General features: G+C 34.0%; 1 protein-coding gene and 1 long non-coding RNA gene across 4 annotated transcripts; one reads left to right on the forward strand and one right to left on the reverse strand.

The window, feature by feature from the left end:
- The first annotated feature begins 202 nt into the window (after positions 1-202).
- LOC137496768 (uncharacterized) lies at positions 203-21,634 on the forward strand. Of its 3 annotated transcripts, none has more exons than XR_012387961.1 (3): positions 203-570; positions 8,802-8,909; positions 20,964-21,634. It is a non-coding gene; the product is annotated as an uncharacterized lncRNA (long non-coding RNA). The 3 variants fall into 3 exon arrangements; XR_012387960.1 differs by lacking the exon at positions 20,964-21,634 and adding an exon at positions 18,113-18,202 and having other exon boundaries at positions 271-570; XR_012387962.1 differs by lacking the exon at positions 20,964-21,634 and adding an exon at positions 17,511-18,055 and having other exon boundaries at positions 271-570.
- LOC137490437 (uncharacterized) lies at positions 17,885-21,239 on the reverse strand. Its single transcript, XM_068218671.2, has 3 exons — positions 20,929-21,239; positions 20,161-20,370; positions 17,885-18,549 (listed from the first exon to the last, which is right to left on the reverse strand). The coding sequence occupies exons 1-3, from the start codon at positions 21,136-21,138 to the stop codon at positions 18,241-18,243; spliced, it is 729 nt and encodes a 242-aa protein (XP_068074772.1). The 5' UTR covers positions 21,139-21,239; the 3' UTR covers positions 17,885-18,240.
- Positions 21,635-23,563: the final 1,929 nt, after the last annotated feature.

Here is a 23,563-nt window from a genome sequence, read left to right on the forward strand (position 1 = left end):
CATATTCATAAGCAAGACTAATAATGTCCTTCTTAATCGTCACTAATGGGCGGGGCTTTCCCTCTCTGATGACATGTACAAAGAAAGCACATCAATCTTTTTGTACGAAGTGGGATTATAAAAAATAAAATAAGATTGTGGCCACACAACTGTTTAAACCCCTTAAAAATGATATATATGTAAACAGTTCTGTCTTGTTCTTGAATTTGATTGGCTGATAGCCGTTTGACATTCTGCAAATAACAGCCCTGTCCAACCTCTTAACCCTTCACCCTTGTGTATTACTCCGCCCACACATGGCGACAAGCAGAGGACACTTTACAGTTTACACTCTACTAGCTTTTTAGTCAAGAATGTAGTTGTTTAGATTGCAACAATATAGTTTATTTTAAGGATAGTGCCTATTTTAAAATAGTTTTTATAATTTTATATATTTTTATATTTTTAAAGATATAATTTCGGAGCATCGGATTCAGTACATCGGCCATCATCAGCCTGAGCAGACCAAAAAAAGTGACAGTTGACGTTACGCCACAAGACGGCGACAGAGGCTGCATAAGACGTTCTTAGGTAAGAGAAACAGCATTTTCTAAGCGTAAATTTCAAACTATTGCAGAACAAATCATTATAAATCGGGTAAATGACGTTCTACATTGTTTTCTTTCTTTTGTGTATTTATATTACTGTATTTATACTACAGAAACTGGCAGTGTCTGGGTTAATTTGAAATCCCGATTGCAACAGAAATACTGGGGAATCTCTGTAGATTGATGGCATTACATGTCTAGCTTTATAATCTTAAAATGTAAGCAAAAATTACCTGTTTTGTCATCCCTTTAGATATTAAGCTAGTGAATCATTTAAAAGCTCTAAAGTAACATTGGTGAAGTAGCAACCGTTTGCTCTTCTGAACGTCAGTTGCAGATATGAATGCGTGGCGGAAGAAAGTAGTTCCTCGTACAAAAGGGTTTTTGAGACTTTCCCCGTGTTTGATCTTTTTTATACACACGATTATGCCGTCGAACTGTTGTATAAACGCAGTATCACATGCATAGCATGGCCATGTGGCTGTATATTGTAAGTGGTAGGGTCACTAAGGCGAGGTCACAACGCACGCAGAATAACAGTCATATGGCACTGTGTGATATTGCTCATATATAGCTTTATTATGATGATAAAATAAAAAATAAAAATTAGTCCAGAGTCACATATTTAAATCTTTTTTTAAAAAATAATTTACCGGGTTTCTGCCTTGTGATGCAATATGTACTAAATAACTGAACTAGTCAATTCACCATGACCTGACATCTTCTTCGGTCTACAGTAACTTAAGCAGAACAGGTCTGCCAAAGCACTGTAACCTCATGTTTATGCTGCTGTTTGAATCTAGCTTTCTAACAATACACCGAGGTGACATTTCGCAGGGAGACAGTCCTGGTAATAAAGGTCTTAGCAAGCACTGCTTACCTGCCACAGTCAAGTGTCTGCTAACTTATAACTGAGAGAAGAAAAGATGCCGACTCAGCACTCATATAATTGCCATGTAGGGGAGTTGCAAGAGCTACGATTGCGGAGAGAAGGAAACAGTCAAGAAAGCACAGAGATACTTCGCTTTTTGAAAAGTTTGGAAGATAACTTTGACTTCATTCTGTCAGTTCTAATGACTTCACATCAGTACTGCGGCACATTTAAAGCTAGCCAAAAATTCAGGATGGACAGTCAAGTGTGTGTTTGTGTGTGTGTGTGTGTGTGTGTGTGTTTGTGTGTATATATATATATATATATATATATATATATATATATATATATATATATATATGAGCAATTCCATGAAAATGTCAACCTTATCATGAAAAAATAAACTTTTGACCAAAATAACAAAACCTATTTCAATTTGCTTATTAAGGTCTATATTTTATTGTTATGATGTGCTCTTGTTGAATTTTTAAGGAAATTGTTTTGTTTATCCATGAAATATGAGGATTGTGCCAATGGTAATTTTCATTATCATCCAACCACTTTTCGTGCTTTCAAAAAAGGGGTTAAAGACTCACCTTTTCCATGCTTTATGTTAACAGTAATCATTCTGCAGAAGGATTGGAGTCTGTAGTATAAATAATTATCCTTACTTTTTCATAACATTATTGCCCTTTTGATTTATGAGCTACATATTTAAGACATCACGCAGCTTCGGTCACGTGTCACGTCCGTAACGATTTAATGAAAAAGTTTATATTGTGGAATAAATATTATAACAAATAAAATGAAACTTTGTATACAAAGCCAAAATATGTCCATACTAATTATAATCGCTAACTCATCTCAGGTCTTTGCTCTAAACAAACACAATTTTGCGTTACGGACGTGACCATTTTTGAACTCCTTATTAATATAAGCCAATGACTAGCGCATATTTGTTCATTATGATGCTGCATTACAATTACTGACTTACATTACATAACATCCATATGTTATATCAAGAACTGAACATTTTTATTTAACTATAAACCACTTTAGTAACATTTCAGAAATAAATGTTTAATAAGAAAACAACATTTTACATATTGCCATAATTGGCCATAATGACGCACGCGCTGCCAATAGTGAAAGATAATGATGAACCATAAGGCTTTGAACCTATACATTTTGTAAAGTATAGGCTAAGCATATAACAATTTTGTAATTTACATGTGATACTGCATTAATTTGCATACATGTTTTATAAGCTGTAAAATGAAAGCATCAGTTTGGTGCGAAGTTATAAAATATTTTTCTTTGTTTGATTTGTAGATTAGGCTATTTAAAATGTATATAAGAACCATTAATAGCTGTTATTTTCCAAATGGAAAAAAGGGTGGTTTGTTGATTGTAGTCTGCACTAAATCATGAATATGCCTAGTTGAGTTTATGACGCGGCTCCAGGCAGCACAGACGACCAGGATCAGCGCTGGTTCGTCAACTCCTGTGTCAAACTGTGGCCAGAATATCCTTCTTTCATTTTCCTTTTTTGGCAAAAAACATCTGTAAGCACGTGTGCTTGCACGTGTTACTGTCATGCGAGTAAACAAATATGTGTTGCTCATAAAAGCCGATCACAACGAACGCGCTTCTTTATTCCAGAGACGTGAGGCGCTCTGCAATGCATTTTATGTTGACAAGAAGAAAAGGAGCACGGTGCTCTTTTGAATGTCACTATAGATAACAACTGAATCAGCTGGTCTATTGTGCGCGAGTGTTGCTGTCAGTGTTTTCATAATTTAAATTTTTAAATAACATTATGAAATTCAAGATTTGTAAAGTCATACAACTTTGGATGACTTAAAACAGCGACCACAAGTCTCTCCGTCATTAAAAAGTTCGCCGTAGTCATCTTGACACTTCTGTCACCTCCAAGGAAACCCCGCCTCTGCTTTCGTTTGATTGAAGAATGAAAGACGCCACTGAGGTAACATGCTTTTCTTCTGGAGTGCACAAAGCGCGCAATGACAAAACGCGAGGCGCGCAAGGCGCATAATCAATAACCTCCATGCATTTGGTCTTTTCCCACTGCTCAAAATGCGCACGCCGCGGGTCAGGCTACAGCGGAGTTTTCGTTTCATGCAGAGCATAAATGTTTTTTATTTCATTAATTAAATAACTATTTATAAAGATAAATTATCAAAGTGACACAATTCATTTTCCAAGCCCTTTATTCCAAAATAGCACTTTCAAAGCTTGAAAATTGGCTATAGCCTACATTAAAATTGAAACATTTTCAAAGATTTCCAGCACCCGGCAAATGCGCTTGAGTGCTTATTAAAATTATTTTAATAAGAATAAGAATAAAATAAGAATAAAATCTTGATATTGATCTAAGCTTTAACTACATTATATGAGTATTAAATTTGTTAGAAAATCGATAGGACCTGCAGCTGTAAATATTTAATTCAATATTACACAATCGGTTAACTATAGCCTAAAAATATAAACATTATAGTCATCCATCGTACATGCCTACAACCAATGACTATTTTTCTATGCTTGTTTAACATAGCCTACACAAAACCTTTCTTAAGTTTTAAAGTTTTCTCTCTCACCCTGGTGCGTATGAACTTTTTGCAACCTGTCCTGAAGTGACTGCCGACGAGAAAAAGAAAGCAAGCGCGAGTGGAGAAATTAAATTATTTATTCCATCAACTAACACGTTAACTAGAATAAACTAAAATAAACTTTGTCAAATATAATATTGCCATATCTGTGACAAAACTAGATTTTAAATATTCTCCACGTAGACACGGTCTTGCGCAACAGTCGGGCAATGATTTAATTCAAGTTTGTCTGGAAACACTAACTTTAGGAGCCTGCTAAACATAGGCCCATTATAGCTGATTATGTTTATTATAAATTCTATATTAGTCAGAGTATAAAAGCACCATGTTAGCATGCAACATTGTTACCGAATTGAGTTTTGAACATTCGAACGTGCGTTAACCTTTAACAACACACATGCCATAATACGAATTAAATAACAAGGTGATATCTATTTAAGTTTGATTAATTGTGCAACCTTACCATTCAGATGTCTTAGAGGTTAAAGTTTATTGGTTTACACACCCAACAGATATCCACAAATAGGTCTTTGGTCAAGTTTTGAAAGCATTTATCTGATTTTCATAATATGTCAACTGTCAATTTCAGAGCAGTCACGTCCGTAACGAAGACAAGTCACGTCCGTAACGATAGTTTTTCCTCATTAATGCAAAAATGAAAAACTAAATAAAATTAATTATATATGTCCCATGCAGAGCCAACCCTTATCCTTTTGACTGTTATATATTTTTTTGGCTTCTGCATTTTCATTCACAGAATTTTCACAAAGTATGTCAACTCACAAAACTCATGTCTTTTTTTTGTCACGTCCGTAACGCATTCATTTTGCCGTCATTTTAAATATAAAACACCTGCATAGACTGATATTTTTTTGATGCCTGAACTCCATGGTTAAGGGGTAAGAAAAATATAAACATATATTTCAATATACTGTTAACATATACCTTCTCTGAGAATATACGTTTCATTTTTTTACTGCAAATGTCACGTCCATAACGCTGGAATCAGCCATATATATATATATATATATATATATATATATATATATATATATATATATATATATATATATATATTATATTAGAACAAATGAGATCATTTATATTCGTATTGATCATTAGTTTTGTTTTCAGTCTTTTGTTACTTTATTTTGTTATTTTAAGTTCTATGTTATATGGCCCACACGGAATCTGCGCGTGCAGAAATCCACGGATTTTCAACCCATCGGGTCTATTAATTTACTTGTGTACATATGTGTAAATTTATATTTATTCAGTTATCAAATTAATTTCAGTAGTATTACTGACAAATATGAAAATGTCCATATGGTTTACAGTCTGTAAAGTAATATTTGTTTTTTAGTAGACATATGGTAGATATATTAGATGAGACTTGCTTTGTTTACTAATTAAGTGGTTCTAATAGGATTTGTATTGCAAACATTAAAGAAAAGTTTAAAATTAATTTTTTTTAATTTAACATATTAAGTTTTTATGATACACCCCAAATCATTCAACATAAATCAATATTCTGCGCAGAAATAGAAAAAACTGATGTCTGACAGACTCTGTCTGGCCCTAGTTATTTGCCATGCCTTTTTAACTCTGATTTCAATTAGTTTCATTTACATTTTCCCATTTATTTTATTTCATTCAGTTTATTTTAGTTTTTTTTTTTTTTTTTACATTGGTGTGTTGCTTGTTGCCTTTTTTCAGGGGTCCGTTCTTCGTACGTGGATTACTTAGCTGGATTAAGTTATAGATGATTTGACATGGTCCAGGATCATTTCATACTTCAAAACTCATGTGAGAGTTGTTGTCATAGCAGGGTATCGGGTCAGTTCAAACAAAGATAATACTAAACTTTTTCTTACAGTATATATTTTCTTTCAGTAGTAGTTATGTAGACTTTGGAAAATAGCAAATATAATTTTTTAACAATATATATTATAAACATATATTATTTATTGTATATATATATATATATATATATATATATATATATATATATATATATATATATATAATAAATATTAAGTTTTAAAATATATATTAATAAAACCTATGCAATCTGCACTCCGAATAAAAGTGCTTGGACCTTCACCTGCTGTTGGTTTAAGGAGAAAATTTATTGATAGGGGCTTTTAGATTCAAACATGTACAATCGCTTTAGTATGATGTGTGTATGATAATAGACATACACAATATTCTACTTATTTTTTTATACATTTATGCAGTGATGACCATGTTTTGACAGCTAATATGATGGTGATTTTATGACTTTCCTTTACAACCATCAAAATGCTTTTATTATGCAAAACTAATTTAAACAGCCAGATATTATTTACACCGATTAAGAAACCGGCTACTAATAAAGAAAATCAGCTTTAACTGTAAAACCAAATAAATTGCTAAATACTCTTGGCATATGAACGCATAGAGCCTGTAGCCCGAAAGTGATAGCGTATCATATTTAAAAGCCGTTTTCTATTAATTTTATGTAATTAATGGATAATTGAATATTAATCGGATTATGTTGTTATGCTGCAGTGCCGTCAGCCAATTGTTGCATTGCTGATCATGATTTCGAGGATCGATAGGTCTGTCCTTCACAACACATGCAGCGATCTCAGATCAGTTCATCCAGACATTTTAATTTGATTTGCGAACTTGTTTGAAGATCCAAATTAGCCAGAGATCAGTTATCAAAATTAAAAGAACCAGGATCTGCCAAATCATTGTAGATCATTTGAGAGAGGTATGAAGAACGGACCCCTGGTCTTGATCATCTTGACTGTAACCAATAGTTTGTTATCTAAAATGATAATAAATCATTCAAGCACTAAACATTCATTAATGTATTAATTAAAACAATATTTAACTGCCATGCCTTAAATAAAAATATAATAGTCGATAAAATGATCACACAATTATTCTCGTATAATTAAGAAAAATCTAAATTTAGCTATTAGTTATGAATCCTTCCCATACTCCACACATGATCTGACTTTTTATTCATCATTTTTAACCAAATGACTTTTCACTCATTTTTATATTTAAATGCATACTTTTGTTAGTACATGATAAAAAATGACCATAAAAAAATATATATATTTTTTTAACTTATGGGACATAAAAATGTATAGGCATAGGGTATAAATCCATGAAATATTTCAATTCATTATCGAAAGTGTTATTTAGACCAAAATGTATTTTTTATAAAATGTAAAATTCTCATTAATATTAAGTAGAACATACTGTATGTAACCAGCACATCTTGTGACTAAATGAATATATATAAAACATTCAAATTTGTTTCATTTATGGGTAATATACATTCATAAACCAACATTTGGTAGCTATAACATATTGAGTGGCAGTTTAATTAAGGCAAAATTTGCAGCCATTTTATATCGTTGCTGTAAATACTTCATTTTTAATAGTTTCAGACCTATTTTTCATACATTATTGGTAGAAAGAGCTGACTGTAGACTCAAGGGAGCAACCTTTCAACCACTGCTGATTTCTGACTCTTCACAATGTTTAACAACACATGGCCGATGGGAAGACATTTATCTTCAACAGAATGATTAGCTAAAGGTAAAAGGTAGATCTTACCAGTCCAACCTACAGTAGAAGTGAGGCATCGTGTTTGTAGGATTTGCTAAAGTGCCAATGACAACAAGCCTCTTCCAATTACCATATGTAAATTAAGTATTAAATGCTTTATATTTATATTATTATTCAAAATGGCTGTACAGTAGGATTCAGGAGTCCTCTTGGAGGACAAAAATAGAGAACAACCAACTATTTACTAATTTTAAGTAGTTGAACGGGAGTAAGCGAGCAGTTTTTAAAGCATTTTCCACAAGTTGCAAATATTCTGACTCACAGTATAAACAAGACAATTGAAAAGGAAGCCCAGTGCATACTGTGCAATTGTAGTTTGTCGACTGTTGTACAAACATGATTCCCATGTCAGACTGTAAGATCTCAGTTGTCATTATGTCAGACTGAATGACATTTAAGATGCAAAAACAGACACATGCAAGACACACCTGGAGGACTGATGTTAATTTTACTTTTGGTAATAAAAATGCACGCCAAAATTAGTGGTGTTATTTATAATTAGTGGAGTTAAAATCATCTCCAAATGAGTGAACATATTGTCCCAATTTTTATTTGAGCTAAAATAACGCTCGTAAAAGAGTTGCCTTTATGTAATAAGTCAGGGACAATGGAAGTGAGAAAAACTAGGGATGGCTGACGTGAAACAGATGTTTTGACAGTGTCCAGATCCTGAAGTGTTTCAAAACACTACACCGAAGCTTGATATGAAATACCTAGGTTGGTCACATGACTATTAAAAAATGACGATTCAAAGCATCGATTATTTCAGATGTGTTTTGATACATGCCGAATCTGCATTTGACTGATAGGTCAGAAAAAAAACTCATGTGCAGTAGCCTAGTGGACTGTGCGTGGGGACAGAGTGACTGTGCTGCAAATGACCCAAGTTAGAATTTTGACTTGTACAAATACTCTTAAAGTGGTGGTCCAGAGTGTATTTTTAAGGCTTGGTTGTGTTTATGAGATGCAAAGCAATGTGTGCTCATGTTTCATTTGTAGAAAACCACGTTATTTTTTCATATATCTTACTTTGATTATATACAGCTACTCAGCTAACAAGAAAACGTCTGTCATATTTCCTAGCTCCTCTGAAAGCCTGCCCTCAAGATGCTCTGATTGGTCAGCTAACATAATGTGCTGAAATTTGTGGATCGGCTCCAAGTCACCAGGAAAAGTGTCACACCCCTAGAAGTAAGCACTTTTGCGTTGTTTAAACACTGTCAGTCAGAGTAGCTGTCAGACGTATTAGTTTGAGTCTGAATCAGACAGAAATTGAAAAGGACACAGCTGAACCTCATGCCTGCTCTCCAAAATAAAATCTGACAAGTGTTATTTGCAAGTAATATAAAACATTCTCATATCTTTTTCGAGTTTGTTATTTGAGATAGAACTCACGGAAAGCGGCCGCAAAGAGAGACACTTAGCGCTGGTGAAGATTGTGATGTTTACAGCAATTTGACGGATAAATATGAATTTGTAGCTAAATTTTTATGGTGCCAAACAGCATTTCCCATTCTTTACTTCCTCATTTACGTCCCTGCTAAAACATACCATTAACGCTAAAAGCAGTATTATTTATTAAATGCATATTTATATTTGTTTTAATAAAAACTAGTTTAAATTTGTCCAGCTGTTGCAACCGACGCAACTGACTCTTAAAGGGAATGGGAGATGAGACTCTGATTGGTTTAATGCAGTTTGCTCAAAACAAACACATATGACAATAAGCACAACCCTGTTAGACCATGCACCACTGCGCAAAGTGCATTTTCACACCCTCAATGCTTTTGCACCATTCGCATTGTACTGCATCTAGATCATAAAAATAGAGCCCTCAGAGTTTTATAAACCCTCGCTTTGCCCAGCACTAGGACAAAGAGTAGTGTGCAGAAAATTCAAAACGTAGAAAAAAAAGAAAGAAAAAAAACGCAGCAAAACAACAGAAAACATTAAACAAGGCAAGGGTCAAAGACACACCAAGGCTCAACAAGAAGATCACTTTAAATTGTTCACTAACAGCTTACAAAACTCAACCAAGGGTGTGAAAATAAGAGTGTACTCATACTATGTACTGTTGCCTTGAACCGGGCGAAGCATGCTTGTCCCCCCTCCCGTCTCCTATTGCATTCGCACCAGAGTGCGCTTTTGTTATCGATGATGTGCTGTTCAGTAAGAGCTCTCACTCAGCACAGCGGAAATTTCTTTAGTTATATCGGTTTAGTCGTTTGGGATGCAGTGACACGCAGTCAAATAATACGCTCATAAACAATCAAAGTCCTGGTGCTGCAGGAATTAGGAGGTTTGCTGAAGGTGCAGCTGTCGTGCAGTGAGGGGTTTGCGTCTTTAATAATTTACGACAATTTGCGTTCAGTAAACAGTAGGAATGATTAATAAACGCACAGTTCGGATAGCATAGTGTGAGTACGCCCTGAGAGGTGTCTTTATAGTCCAGGTTATCACTGAGTATGAGTTTCAGCTGTGTGTGTAAGTGACACCCCGTTTACACTAATACGTTTCAGTTTTAAAACAGCATTTTAGAATGAAAACGACCCGGGTCCACACTAGCGTTTCACCCAGCGTTTCTGAAGAACTCTGCGTCTAAATTACTTGACCACACACACTCTGGCATGCACTGCAGCGTGATTTGAGAGCACATCTACCCATTAGAGAGCTGTGCATGTCGGACTGTTCATCAAGGATCTACCGCTGGATCTAATCTTACTATATTTGTTAAACAGGATATTTAATTCATCTTGTTGTCTATATCTAACGACATATTCCCCGACTTTGGTCTTTTGAATCTTGTTCTCAGGTAACGTGTTTTGGCTAGGCACAAAGATAAGTTAGGGTAATATTTTAACCACGTACACTGATTCTGCACAATTGACTGATTGCTTACCTTTAAGGTCATTATTGATTATTAAAACTGATATTCAGTAAAAGAGACGGTATGTTTCATATTGCAATAAAAATTAAACGAGGCAATAATGTTATAGGCCCTGTTTTGTTATAAATATGCATAAAGTGAAAATGACGGTCATATTAATGTAGCTACACAACGCCTTAACATCTTTGGTATCTGTTAAGTTGCTATTATCAAAATGAAAATAGGCAGTTCCTCATATGATGTTTTCAATTTATTGTTAAGAAAGTGAAACAACGTAGCCAGGGTGATGTGAACAAAGTTATTAAGTTCACGTTTCCCTTTGAAGAATTACCCGACGTGTCTTCGGGAGTTTTTTCATACCTAGCTTGTGAAGTCTGAACTTACAAGTAGAGGCTGCAAGACTGAACTGTGTGTAGGCTACTTAATAGGGAGGAAAAAGCCACAATCAGATTTCTCTGTTTTCAGATGTCTCTGTTTTCCCCCTTCAACACTGAGACAGAGCAGCAGCGTTTTAGAACGAAAACGGCCTCTTCAGTGTTTCCAAAGCGCTTCGTGTTCGACGCTCGAATACTTCTGCATAGTCTGGACGGATGGCGTAACAGCAGCAAATGAGTTTTAAAACAAAAACGTATTAGTGTAAACGAGGCCTGAGTGTCCAGATTATTGTCAGCTGTAGTTGGTGTTGACTGGCGCACAGCATCATAGCAGATCTGTAGTTCTCATGCGATCTGCATAGGCTAGATCACTGGTGATTGTGACAGTCTTGTACAACACAAATTAGATCATTTATGCTGTATCGAGTTAAAAAAGAACTCTGCTTTACATTACTGTGAGTTGATGGTTCCTTGACACTTAAAAAGAGTTAAAATTCTACACTTTAACTGAGATATTTAACTTTGGATTTTTTACTCTTAAATGTAAATGTTACAATACTCAAGAATGATAACTTACGTAAGTTAATCCTCTAAGAGTTATAGACAAAATATCTCAATTATTCATTCATTTTCTTTTAGGCTTAGTTCCTTTATTAATTAAAGGTTGCCACAGCAGAATAAACCACCAGCTTATCCAGCATGTGTTTTACGCAGCAGATGCCCTTCCAGCTGCAATCCAGCACTGAGAAACACCCATACACTCTCATTCACACACATACACTATGGCCAATGTAGCTTATTCAATTCACCTGTATAGCAAATGTCTGTGGAGCACCCGGAGGAAACCCATACAAACATGGGGAGAACATGCAAACTCCACTCAGAAATGCCAGCTAACCGGGACTTGAACCAGCAATCTTCTTGCTGTGATGCAACAGCAGTTTAGCCCATATCTCAATTAAAATTCTGTTATTAATCATGGATTTCTATGTGGACTTTCTATGTTCTCCAATTACAAATGAAGGTTTTATATATATGCACAGAAGAAACTTTACCAACCATTGCCTTTGTAACTTTGTAACCATTGCCATCCATAGTAATTGTTTTTCCTATTTTTTTAATTACTATGGATATCAATGGTTTCAAGCTTTCTTCAAAATATCTTCTTTTGTGTTCACCAGGTTTGGAACGACTTAGGGGTGAAAAAATAGTGAGTAGATTTTCATTTTGGGGGGAATTATCAAAATAAAAATTTAATTATTATTATTTTAATATTCTAATGATTTTTGTACATTTGGCTAAAATTAGATACATACGTGGAATATAAAAGGTTTTGTGGTCCAGGGTCACATAATAGATTATTTATGTAAAAAAAAATCAAGTGTTTATAAATTGCTCTTTAATTCTAAACTCCACTGTACTGTACATTAATCAAATCATCCAGCTGAGTTCCTTCGCTTAGCAGTGCTAGTCCGTGACAAGAAACCAAGAATCCTTGGCTGTCATTTTCAGCTTGAATATATATATATAGTACTTGAGCAAAATAACAAACAGTGTGGCGCAGATGACTGTTATTTGGACAGGCCAAGGGGGTTGTTACTATAATCAGTGCTGACCAGCCATCCTTAGGGACGCACATTAAAACCCACACACTGGAATAAACACAAGCCTAACGAAATCATTTGAGCTAGAAAGCTTCACTGTCAAACCTCACACTCATTAAAACCATCCGCGCAGAGCTAATTATAGTGTTATATGGGGCCTGTAGTGCGCAGCTTTTTTCTCTGGTTCATCCACTCAAGACATAAACATTGCATGCTTTGCTTATTTGACCTCTCACTTTTTGATGCTCGCTTAAACAAACAAATAGACGAAAGAGGTGTACAGTAGTTGCAAAATGTCGCTATAAATAAAAAGGTGAAGACAGAAGAGAGACAGAGTGGAGGGCAGTGTGAGAGTGCGGGACAGGCAGATCTTTCATAATGTTATTACTCTGGCTTATTTTAGCTTTGTGTGTTGCCACATATCTTCTGGCCAAAGAGTACGATTTTTACATGAGAACTCTGTTTATTTCTTACACAATCGTAAAACTCATCCTATTTCTAGCTATTGTGAGAAGGCTTGTTTACTATAGTTTATTAGACATTTTAAGATTTAAGATTTTTTTTAATTATTTCTAACAAATATAGGTAACAGGTAGGTAACATTAACAGAATAATGACATATTAATATGTAAACTAAACAGTACTTTATTATGTTATTTTATTAATTATGAATTATTGATGAGTTCATCTGTGCACCAATCATGGACTAGCTTTAACTACAATATGAGTCACTTAAGTTCATGTGTGAATAAAGACTACCTTAACTGGTTGTTATGTTGTTAATTAATGTATTAATTAGCATTTCATTTTAAGCTAAATGTAACCAACATGAACTCGTTAGGTGTTAATTTATAATTATGTCATGACTAGGCCCACACAGAATCTGTGCGAGCAGAATTCCGCAGATTTTTAGCCTATTTTTTACTTGTGTAAATGTGTGTAAATTCATATTTATTTAGTTTTTAAAGTAATTTCAGTTATGTTATTGACTAATATTAAAATATGTATATGATTTAAACAATATAGTTTGTAAAGTAATATTTTCTGTCTTTTATCATATATATTATATGAGAGACCTTCTTTGTTTACAAAATAAAAAGGGGATCTAATTGGATTTGCATTATAAACATTAGATACAAGTTTTAAAAAATATTACTTTTATTTTATATATTAAGGTTTTAGTTATAATACTCCCAAAATCATTTCACATAAATCCACAGATTTTTACCAAAATTCTGCGCAGAAATAGCAAAAAATGTCTGCTGATTCCGTCTGGCCCTAGTCATGACTTTACTTGAAGTGGCCCATCATCATTAACTCACCCTTAACTACTCATGAACTTCTGTGTTTAAACTGTTCATTTTTGACAGAACACTTTTCTATTGTTATTTACCGTTGTCACACTAAATGGATATGTATAAGGTGTTCATTATAAGTTAAGAATGGGTTAATGAGGATGTGCCCCTCTAAGTAAAGTCATGATATAATTATACATTAACATATCATGAGTTCATGATGGTTAAATTAAGCATAAACTAATGTAGTAATTAATACAATAATTAACAAACAATCATGTACTAACAAGTAAGGTTGTCTTTAATCACACATGAACTTATGTGACTCATGTTTTAGTTAAAGTTAGTTTATGATTAGCACATGCATGAACTCAGTATTAGTCCATATTAAAGTAATGTTTAGTTTACATAATAAAACATCATTATGTATGTAATGTCATTGTAAAGTGTTACCCAAATATATATTTTTATTTTAGAAGTAGCTAAATAAAATAATTTGTGAATCCATCATTAAAAAGATCTTTTAAATCATTTTGAACTGTAAAAAATGTGTTAATGGATATTGTATTTTAAGATTCACATGTGTTTTCCGTGTTCGCTTTTATCTCTGCTCAACATTTGATGGTGAAATTCAAGCTTTCCATTAAACAAATGATGTTCGTTGACATTTTAGTAGTTTAAAACAATATATTATATAGGAAATACTATATATAGGTCAGTGAAAACAGAAAAAACACAGTTTATTAAAATTTTTTTTACCATAATTTGCAACACCATTACAGATAATATATCACTACAAACTATTGAAAATGTTAAATTACACTTTTTTATGGTGGCCAAGAGAGCTTAACGTGCTGGAATTTAAGAAAACACATGAAATTACAAAAATCACCTGCCATTTAAAAAAATTACGAAAAGATCTTCATCTGTTTGAAAGCTTAAATACGACAAATCCTCACAACGCATGCATTTAAAAAAAACATTAAAAAATGCATTGAAAAAAAAAAAATAAATATATATATATATATATATATATATATATATATATATATATAAATATATATATATATATATATATATATATATATATATATATATATATAACAGCACACAAAGGCCTCTTCACCTTTTTTGTGTATTACTTCGCCCACATACAGTAAGCAACAAGCAGATATCTGCATGTGTTCAGCATTTTTTCTTATAGCAAACACAACAGTATTCTGGTAGTGACTGAGTTGCTTTGGTTTGTTCGGGGTTAATTTTTGTGATCTCCCAATTGCAACAGAAAAATACAGGGAAATCTCTGTAGACTGATGACATTTCATGCTGTTCAGCCTTGAAGTCTTAAAATGTCAGCAAAATCATGTCATCACTTTAGGCATTACGCTAGAGAATCATTTTAACACTAGCTCTAAAGTGATGTTGGTAAGTTAGTAACGGCTTTTGCTGTTCTGACATCAGCTGCAGATGTGAATGATTGGCAGAAGAAAGTAGTACCACTTACAAAAGGGCTTTGAGAGTCTCCGTGTTCGATTTTCTTTTTGATACATATGATTATGTTGTATAAATGCAATATCACACTCGTAGCAGTGCGATGTGGCTGTATATCGTCACTGGTGGGAGACTAGGCTCTAGCCAATGCACACCTCCCACCAGTGCCGATATCAATAGGCAGATATACAACCACATCGCACTGCTACTCTTGTGATATTGCTCATACTGTATATGTATATATATATATATATGTGTATTTTTTACAATGTGTTTTTGCCTGAATTAGAAAGGTGAATAAATTAAGAAATCACTTTAAAGTTATTTATTATTTTCCATTCATAAATGTGTATTTTGAGTCTAAATGTTTTTTTTAAAAAACATTTTGTCTAAATAGTGACAACTCTAACAACTTTAGAGCCATTAAACAATTGCTGATTTTTTTTTTTTTTTTGATCTGATGTATTTTCTTTATCAGTTCCTGTCGAGATACCACAGTTACATGGATTTAGTGCACTAAAAACAGACAAAATGTGGAAAAATGCGTAAACTGGTCAGCAATAATTTCATAGAATATTGCATATAGTCATTGCTTTGTGTTTATTAAGTCAAATCTGTGTACGTATTGTAAGATTAGCCCAAATCAGAAGTAGAATCTACATTTCAGTGTATGAATTGCTGCCATGCATAGAAAAAAAGAAAAGAAAAAAAACAGCTTTTCCACATAAGATACCTCACGCTAAACGGTAAAAATTTACATTTGTACCTTTAATTAATTGTTGTGGCGCAGTGGGTAGCACGATCACTTCACAGCAAGAAGATCGCTGGTTTGAGCTTTGGCTAGGTCAGTTGGCATTTGTGTGTGGAGTTTGCATGTTCTCTGCATGTTAGCATGGGTTTCCTCCAGTTGCTCCGGTTTCCCCCACAAATCCAATGTATGGATTGGGTATGGTAAAATTGACCGTAGTGTATGTGTGTGAATGAATCTGTATGCATGTTTCCCAGGGATGGATTGCAGCTGGAAGGGCATCCGCTGTGTAAAACATATGCTGGATAAGTTGCCGGTTCATTCTACTGTAGCGACCCCAGATTAATAAAGGAACTAAGCCGAAAAGAAAACGAATGAATAAATGAATTATATGTTCAATATGTGGCAATATGCCTGAATTCTGAACTTTTAAAATATAATTTGAATCACTAACCACTTGGAAACACAACCTATATTTGCATATTATTTCATATCCTGTACAGTTCAAAGTGTTTCATTTACACTTGCATTGTGTTTTCATATTGAGCGATGATTTTTAATTTACACCTTTGCATCTCAGTCACAACCTTGGGCATATATAAGCAGACTGTTCAATCCACTTTCAAGGATGGAAAGCTTTAATTTAATTACATTTGTAATTTTATATTTTATATACTGATATTAAGGCAAAATAAAAGCCTCTAGAAAAAAATATATTTAAATATCGCTGTACCATTCCATCTTCAGTCTTTTAATTATTAAGTTTTTATTTTTGTGACTTTCCTTCATCAGTTCAGTCCCTGCTTGCAGTATCTCGCCTTTGTTGATTTAGTACTCAAAACCAGACACAACATTTCAATGTACATAAATCCATTATTCATTCACAGGGAATTTCAGAATATCTTTAACCACAATAATAATAAAAAAAGCAAAACTCAAAGCATTTCTTAAAAAGTACAAACTACTGTGATTCATCCCATAAACCATTAGGATGTATGTTATTTGGATGTATGGAAAACAGCAAATAACAAGAAAAATAACTGAATGCCGCAAACATTATTTTATTCATTCCTAAGAATTATAGGCCATATAAAAATAAAAGCATTTTCCTGACCCTGAAATGTATCTTAATTTAATACTAATTTAAAGTTGAAATCAATCCCATTACACCTCCTCACTGTTCTCTTCTGATCATTTAAAGCATATTGACTATTTTAAACTAATTTCAGCTTCCATCAAACCCACGCTCCCGCTCTCTATCGCCATCTGAGCAAATTGTAGCATAAATCTCTGACTAAATAATGAATAGACATGTCAGCCGATGCTTTCATGCCCTCGCCCTATCTGTATCTGTATCTCTATCTTCAGCATAATCCCCTATCTCTGTCCACAGAACTGTATCTAATGGTCCACCCTGATACCTTGCAGAGACATACAGGAGTGCTCATAAATCTATTCAGGCTTATTTACAGCCTCTGCTGCAGTCAGCGCTTTGAAAGGAACAAATCCTCGGCGTTGCCTTTGCCATCTGTGGACTTCTCTAGCCAGTGCCATTCTGCTGGCCTACTCGCTGGCTACCATTAGGATTCGTTGTTGGCATGAGCAGTGCTTTCTCGTTTTTAAAAATGTTTACCAGTTTGTCTGGTAATCATTTTTGACATCCTTGATTCTAATGGGAGACATACTACAGAACATGGATGAGTTATGGTTATGAAAGGCCAGACTCTGCAGTTATACTATTATGATTCCTAGAATGGCAAGAGTAAAAATCATCTTAAAATAAGCTGTAAGTTAATCAATTTCTTAAGATAAATTCTTATAAGTGCAATTCTTGAAGAAAAAAAAATGTAATCTCAGATTTGTCTTTAGGAACAACATCTTTAAAAAATAATCAAGTTGATTAGCAAAGATATTTTAATAATAAAAGATTGTCAGCTCATTTTATTACAAATTTTATTTTAAAAAGTTTTATACAATTTTAATACAATAATACAGGTGAAGCAGTCTCCGGAGCCTACACTGGCCCAGGGCTCTGATGCTGGAGGCAACACTGGGCTGGCATTCTAGGGCTGGAGCCATCACTGGTCCTGTGCTCTGAGGCTGGAGTTCTCGCTGGACTGCTCTCATGGCGAGAAGAACCATATTTTGTCTAACTGATTGAAAATTTGTAGAATTTGACTGTCAGCTCTTTTTGCCAAAATATTGCAGTCCAGTCCCAAATTTGTTACACGAGCAGCCTCTTGTCGTTTTCTTTGTGCTTTCCTTTTCATTTCCTGTATGGTGTGTTGATGTCTTGGGTGGAAAAGTAATGAGACCTCCTGTCTTTTGAAGTCCTTGTGTAGACCCTTTAAACTGGAGGGTCCATCATTTTCCACAGAAGGAACTGGCCTTGCCCTGGTGGACTCATCTCGCATGTTGGGGCTCAGCAACATCTAAAAAAGATTGAGTATTTTTAGGTGATGTTTAATAAGATGTGTCAACACAATCAGTCTGCAATTCTTGACTAGTTCATGTACATTTGACCGATCACATGTTTATATTTTAGTACAATTTACTGATCCCAAGATAAAGGTCGGGTTTAGGGGCAACACCTCCAGTTTATATGTATGAAAACATACAATTTTATAATTTCATACTAATTTTCGAACAATTTGTAAAATAGTTTCCTTGTAAGATTGGTCTGGATGTGGCTATGCCTCAGATTTAGTCATCACTATTTCTAGATGTATCAGTCTAAATCAATTAGAGCACATATATTTAACTTATTAGAGGAAATAATTGTAATAAGACACTGAGCAACTTAAAGAAAGATTGGAGAAAGAAAGTGGTATCATCCTTTCAATTGAGGATTAGCTAAATATATGTCAATTACTATGGGCTACTCCCGTTCTTCGTATTGGAGAGAATTTTGCTGGAGAAATATTATTTCTTTTTTCCTTACTCTAAAACACAAAGTGTCATTCCATGGGAACTTAAATTGTTGGAGGCATTGCGGATCACAGGACGCCAACTATTTTGACATATTTTGGGGATATCCTAAAATTAGTAGTTTTTGGAAAGGAACACATAGCATTTTAGGAAATATCTTAAATACTTCAATTGATTTCAGCTTTGAGGAATTTCATTTAGGGATGCTGTCAATGGATCTCTTAAAAAGAAAATATATGTATAGAGTCATCCTTGCTTCAAGTAAAAAAGCCATTACTAGATGTTGGTATAAACCTAATCCACCACAAATGCAAGATATGATTGTTGTTTTGAAAATATACTTATTATGGACAAAATAACATACAGTGTGCATAACCAAAAAAAATAAAATAATAATAATAATACATTTGTTGACTTGTGGTATAAATGGATTGAGTACATTACTCCCATTCAACCTAATGTCCTTTTTCTGTTGAATTTTAAGATTTATTTTTACTTTTAATATTGTTCCCCCACTCCCACTCTCCCAAATTTCTTTTTTCTGTATATAGTTTGATAAGGATAATGTAAAATAAGGCAACTGTCATGAAGAAATTTGTGTTTCCTCCTTGATCCCCAAATGGAAAAGCTGCAAAAAGTGACACAGCTGAAGTCAGAATTATTAGCTCCCCTTTGATTTTTTTAATGTTTCGCAAATGATGATTAACAGAGCAAGGAAATTTTCACAGTATTTTTGATATTTTCTCTTCTGGAGAAAGTCTTATTTGCGTTATTTTGGCTAGAATAAAAGCCGTTTTTAATAAAAAAAAAACATTTAAACATTTACCCTATGAACATTTTTTAAGGTCAAAATCATTAGCCCCTTTAAGCTATATTTTTTTCGATAGTCCACAAAACAAACCATCGTTATTACCCTATCCTGCCTAGTTAACCTAATTGACATAGTTAAGCCTTTAAATGTCACTTTAAGCTTTATAGAAGTGTCATGAAAAATATCTAGTCGAATATTATTTACTGTCATTATGGCAAAGATAAAATAAATCAGTGATTAGAAATGAGTTTTTTTAAAGACACTGAGCAAATTGTTTAAGTAAAAACAGGAAAATCAAACATACTGTTTGAGAGTGCGATGAGGGAATCACTGGAGCTTTTTCTGGGCAGCACTGGTGTGTCCAACAGTGCTCAACGAAGACATGATGATTAGTCACATCTCCTTTAAACTTCTTACTGGGTGAACCCTCATTCTCCACAGAAAGAGTTTGTTCAGAGTAAGGCTGTTTCTCAGGGCTGATGAGCTCATCCTCTCTGGAGGGGGTGACCCACACCTGAAAAAAATTAGTGTACTTTCTATTATCTTAAAGTCCCCATGAAATCAAAACTAACTAGATAATTTTGTTAGCTCACATTGCTAATTTTGTGGTGAACAATTCATCTGAGCATGTTATTTAGAAAAAAAATAGTTTGCCCTTCTAATCTTTAATTAAAATCTGAAAAACCTTGTTTTTTGTTTTTTTTTTCAGTTAAATTGTCAGATTGCATATATCTTACCAAATGGGTGTGGCTACCGTATTTATTTAATAATGCTGCTCCAACTGTCAGTTTTGACAACAAACAGAAATGGTGAGCAGGGGTCTGTTAGGTAGTAATTACTGTCCCTAAACACTTGAACTGCCTACTTTACTCATCCATTCAGCTCACAGTAGAAAAAAACAAGTCACGTCCACTGTTTTGTGATTAAATATTCCATTTCTCTAGGAACTGCGTCACAATACGAAAATATTAACAGTCATAGCTTCCGGTTCACGGGGACTTTAGTTAAGATTTAACTATACCTCAGATGCTATCATTTCTTCTAAATTAAGTATTAATCAAACCAATCATACCATCCTGGGACGTTTTCTCTTCTTTGCTCTGTCAGGATCTCGTGGGCTTATGAGAACACTCTGAACTGGAGTTTTTGTCCCAAGCATAAAGCAGCATTTGATGGACTGTGAGAGTCTCTGACGCAGCGAAGAGCCTTGAAAACATTTAGAGGACTCATCATGAAATTCTGCACTTGATGGAGTAATATTCTGCATGGGGATTAGATCCATGTTGGAAATTTAGAACTTTAACACACGTAAACCGAAAAAGCTTGAAAAAACAACCAGCCACAATTTCTTCTTCCTTCACACCACTGTTCTAAAGTTGACACGTTTACTGTTCTAAAGTTGACACCCTCACCTGCTAAAGAATTCTACTGTTGCCATGACAACTGAAGCTATACTGCACAGTCAAATTGCGATTCCATAGAGCATATTCAATTGTGTCAATAAAAAATCTTCTGATTTTAATGAGAAAATTTTACCAAATGTTTTTAAATTTCAACTTTCCCTGTAGGCCTACCTTCTTATAGTGTAATAACATGTAAAAGTTAACATGTAAAAGTTATTTCCACTGATTTTTGAAAAATGGTTTAATATTAACATCAGACCAGTGGAGGGACTCAACATGTATCAAAACTCTGGTTTGGAAATATGAATAAATACATACTGTATGCTTTGTATATGCACAAATTGTAAATATTAATAATCTTTTTGAAAGATGTCATTGTTATTGGTACAATACTTTGATCTTAGTGGTGTCACAAGGGCTCAGTCGGTAGCACAATTGTCTCACAGCAAGAAGGTCGCTGATTCAGGCCTTGACGGGGTCAGTTGGCATTTCTTTGTGGAGTTTACATGTTCTCCCTGTGTTGGTTTGGGTGCTCTGATTTCCCCCATAAGTCCAGACATGCGGTATAGGTGAATTGGGTAAGCTAAATTGGCCATAGTGTATGTATGTGTGTGAATGAGTGTGTTGGGATGTTTCCCAGTGATGGGTTGCAGCTAGAAGGGCATCCGCTGCATAAAACAAATGCTGGATAAGTTAGTCGTTCATTTTACTATGGCGACCCTAGATTAATAAAGGGTCTCAGCTGAAAAGAAAGTGAATAAATGAATATTGATCTTAAACATAAATATATAATAATTTAACCAGTATTTTTTGAACAGCATTTTTTGTAGCAGGTAAAAGGAGCGTATATGCAAAATTGAAAATTCTGTCACCATTTACTCACCATTTACCTGTTCAAAACCTATTTGAGTTTATTTTCTGTTAAACACAAAAGAAGATATTTTGAAAAATGCAGGTAGCTGGCATCTATTTAGTAATTAAAAATGGAAGTCAATGGCTTCAACCAGCATTCTTCAAAATATGCTCTTTTGTGTTCAACTAAAGTATGAAACTCATAAAGGTTTTAAACCACACAAGGTAGAGTAAACAAGTTCAGTTTTGGGTGATCTATTCCTTTAAGACTGTTTCTTTAAGTGTTTCTCAACCATGTTCCTGAAGGACCACCAACACTGCATGTTTTGGATGTCTCCTTTGTCTGTCACCAATAACAGGTCTTTCAGTCAAGCTGATGATCTAAATCTAGATCTAAATTAAACAATAACTGATTCAACAATACATATACATAAAACACAGTTCTTATGGAAACTATAATGCTGTTAAAACAACACAATTTGATGTTTTGAACCATGCAGTCAGATCTTACTGTTGTACTAAAGTATACATGCAAGGCACGGTGCACGGAGTCCCGTCTGGGTAAGTTGGCATTTCTGTATGGAGTTTGCATGTTCTTTCTGTGTTGACGTGGGTTTCCTCTGGGTGCGCCGTTTTTTCCCACAGTTCAAAGACGTGGTATTGGTGAGTTGGGTAAACAAAATTGGTGTATAAGTGTGTATGTGAATGAGATATCAAACATATGCCAGAATAGTTAGCGGAATAGCTGATTTAACAATACATACATAAAACACACAGTTCCTATGGATATTATGTAAAAACAACAACGATTTTGTGACGTCTGAGAGTCTGAACCAATCAGGGCTGCGTTTCCCAAAAGCATCGTAAGCCTAAGAAGTTCGTAGAAATGATCGTACGACTGATCTTAATATTATGGTCTGTTTCCCAAAAGCATCGTAACTTAAGTAGCACTTGAAAATCTTCGTGGATCTACGAGTGCTCTGGAGTAATCGTAAAGCCTTAAGTGCATCGTAAGGAGACAGAGTTATGAGGGCACCTGCTGGACAACCGGCAAATTGCACCTACAATTTACTTCTCTTCAAAGTCATTATTCATTTTATTTGTACGTATATCTCTATTCATTTATATTTTCTACACATTACACAATTCAATATACAAATAATAATAATTAATAATTAGGCTAAACTTTTCAAAAATAAATGTAAGAGCTTATTTATTTATTTATTTATTTACTTATTTATTTATTTTGATGTGAGATAAGCAATTTTTGATAAAGAAATTGATAAATAATTCTACTTAATTAAGGTTTCATATAAATATCGAAAATGATGCTGATGTCATTTCCGGCAAGGACTGTTAGAATTAGTTTTATGCGAGATTGGAGCAAGACAGTGTTTTTACAGTACGACATTTCCAGTTAATTTATGTTTTTAAACTGGCTCAAAAATATTT

Source organism: Danio rerio, chromosome 12, assembly GCF_049306965.1.
Source record: "Danio rerio strain Tuebingen ecotype United States chromosome 12, GRCz12tu, whole genome shotgun sequence".
In the NCBI taxonomy this organism is placed as follows: Eukaryota; Metazoa; Chordata; class Actinopteri; order Cypriniformes; family Danionidae; genus Danio; species Danio rerio.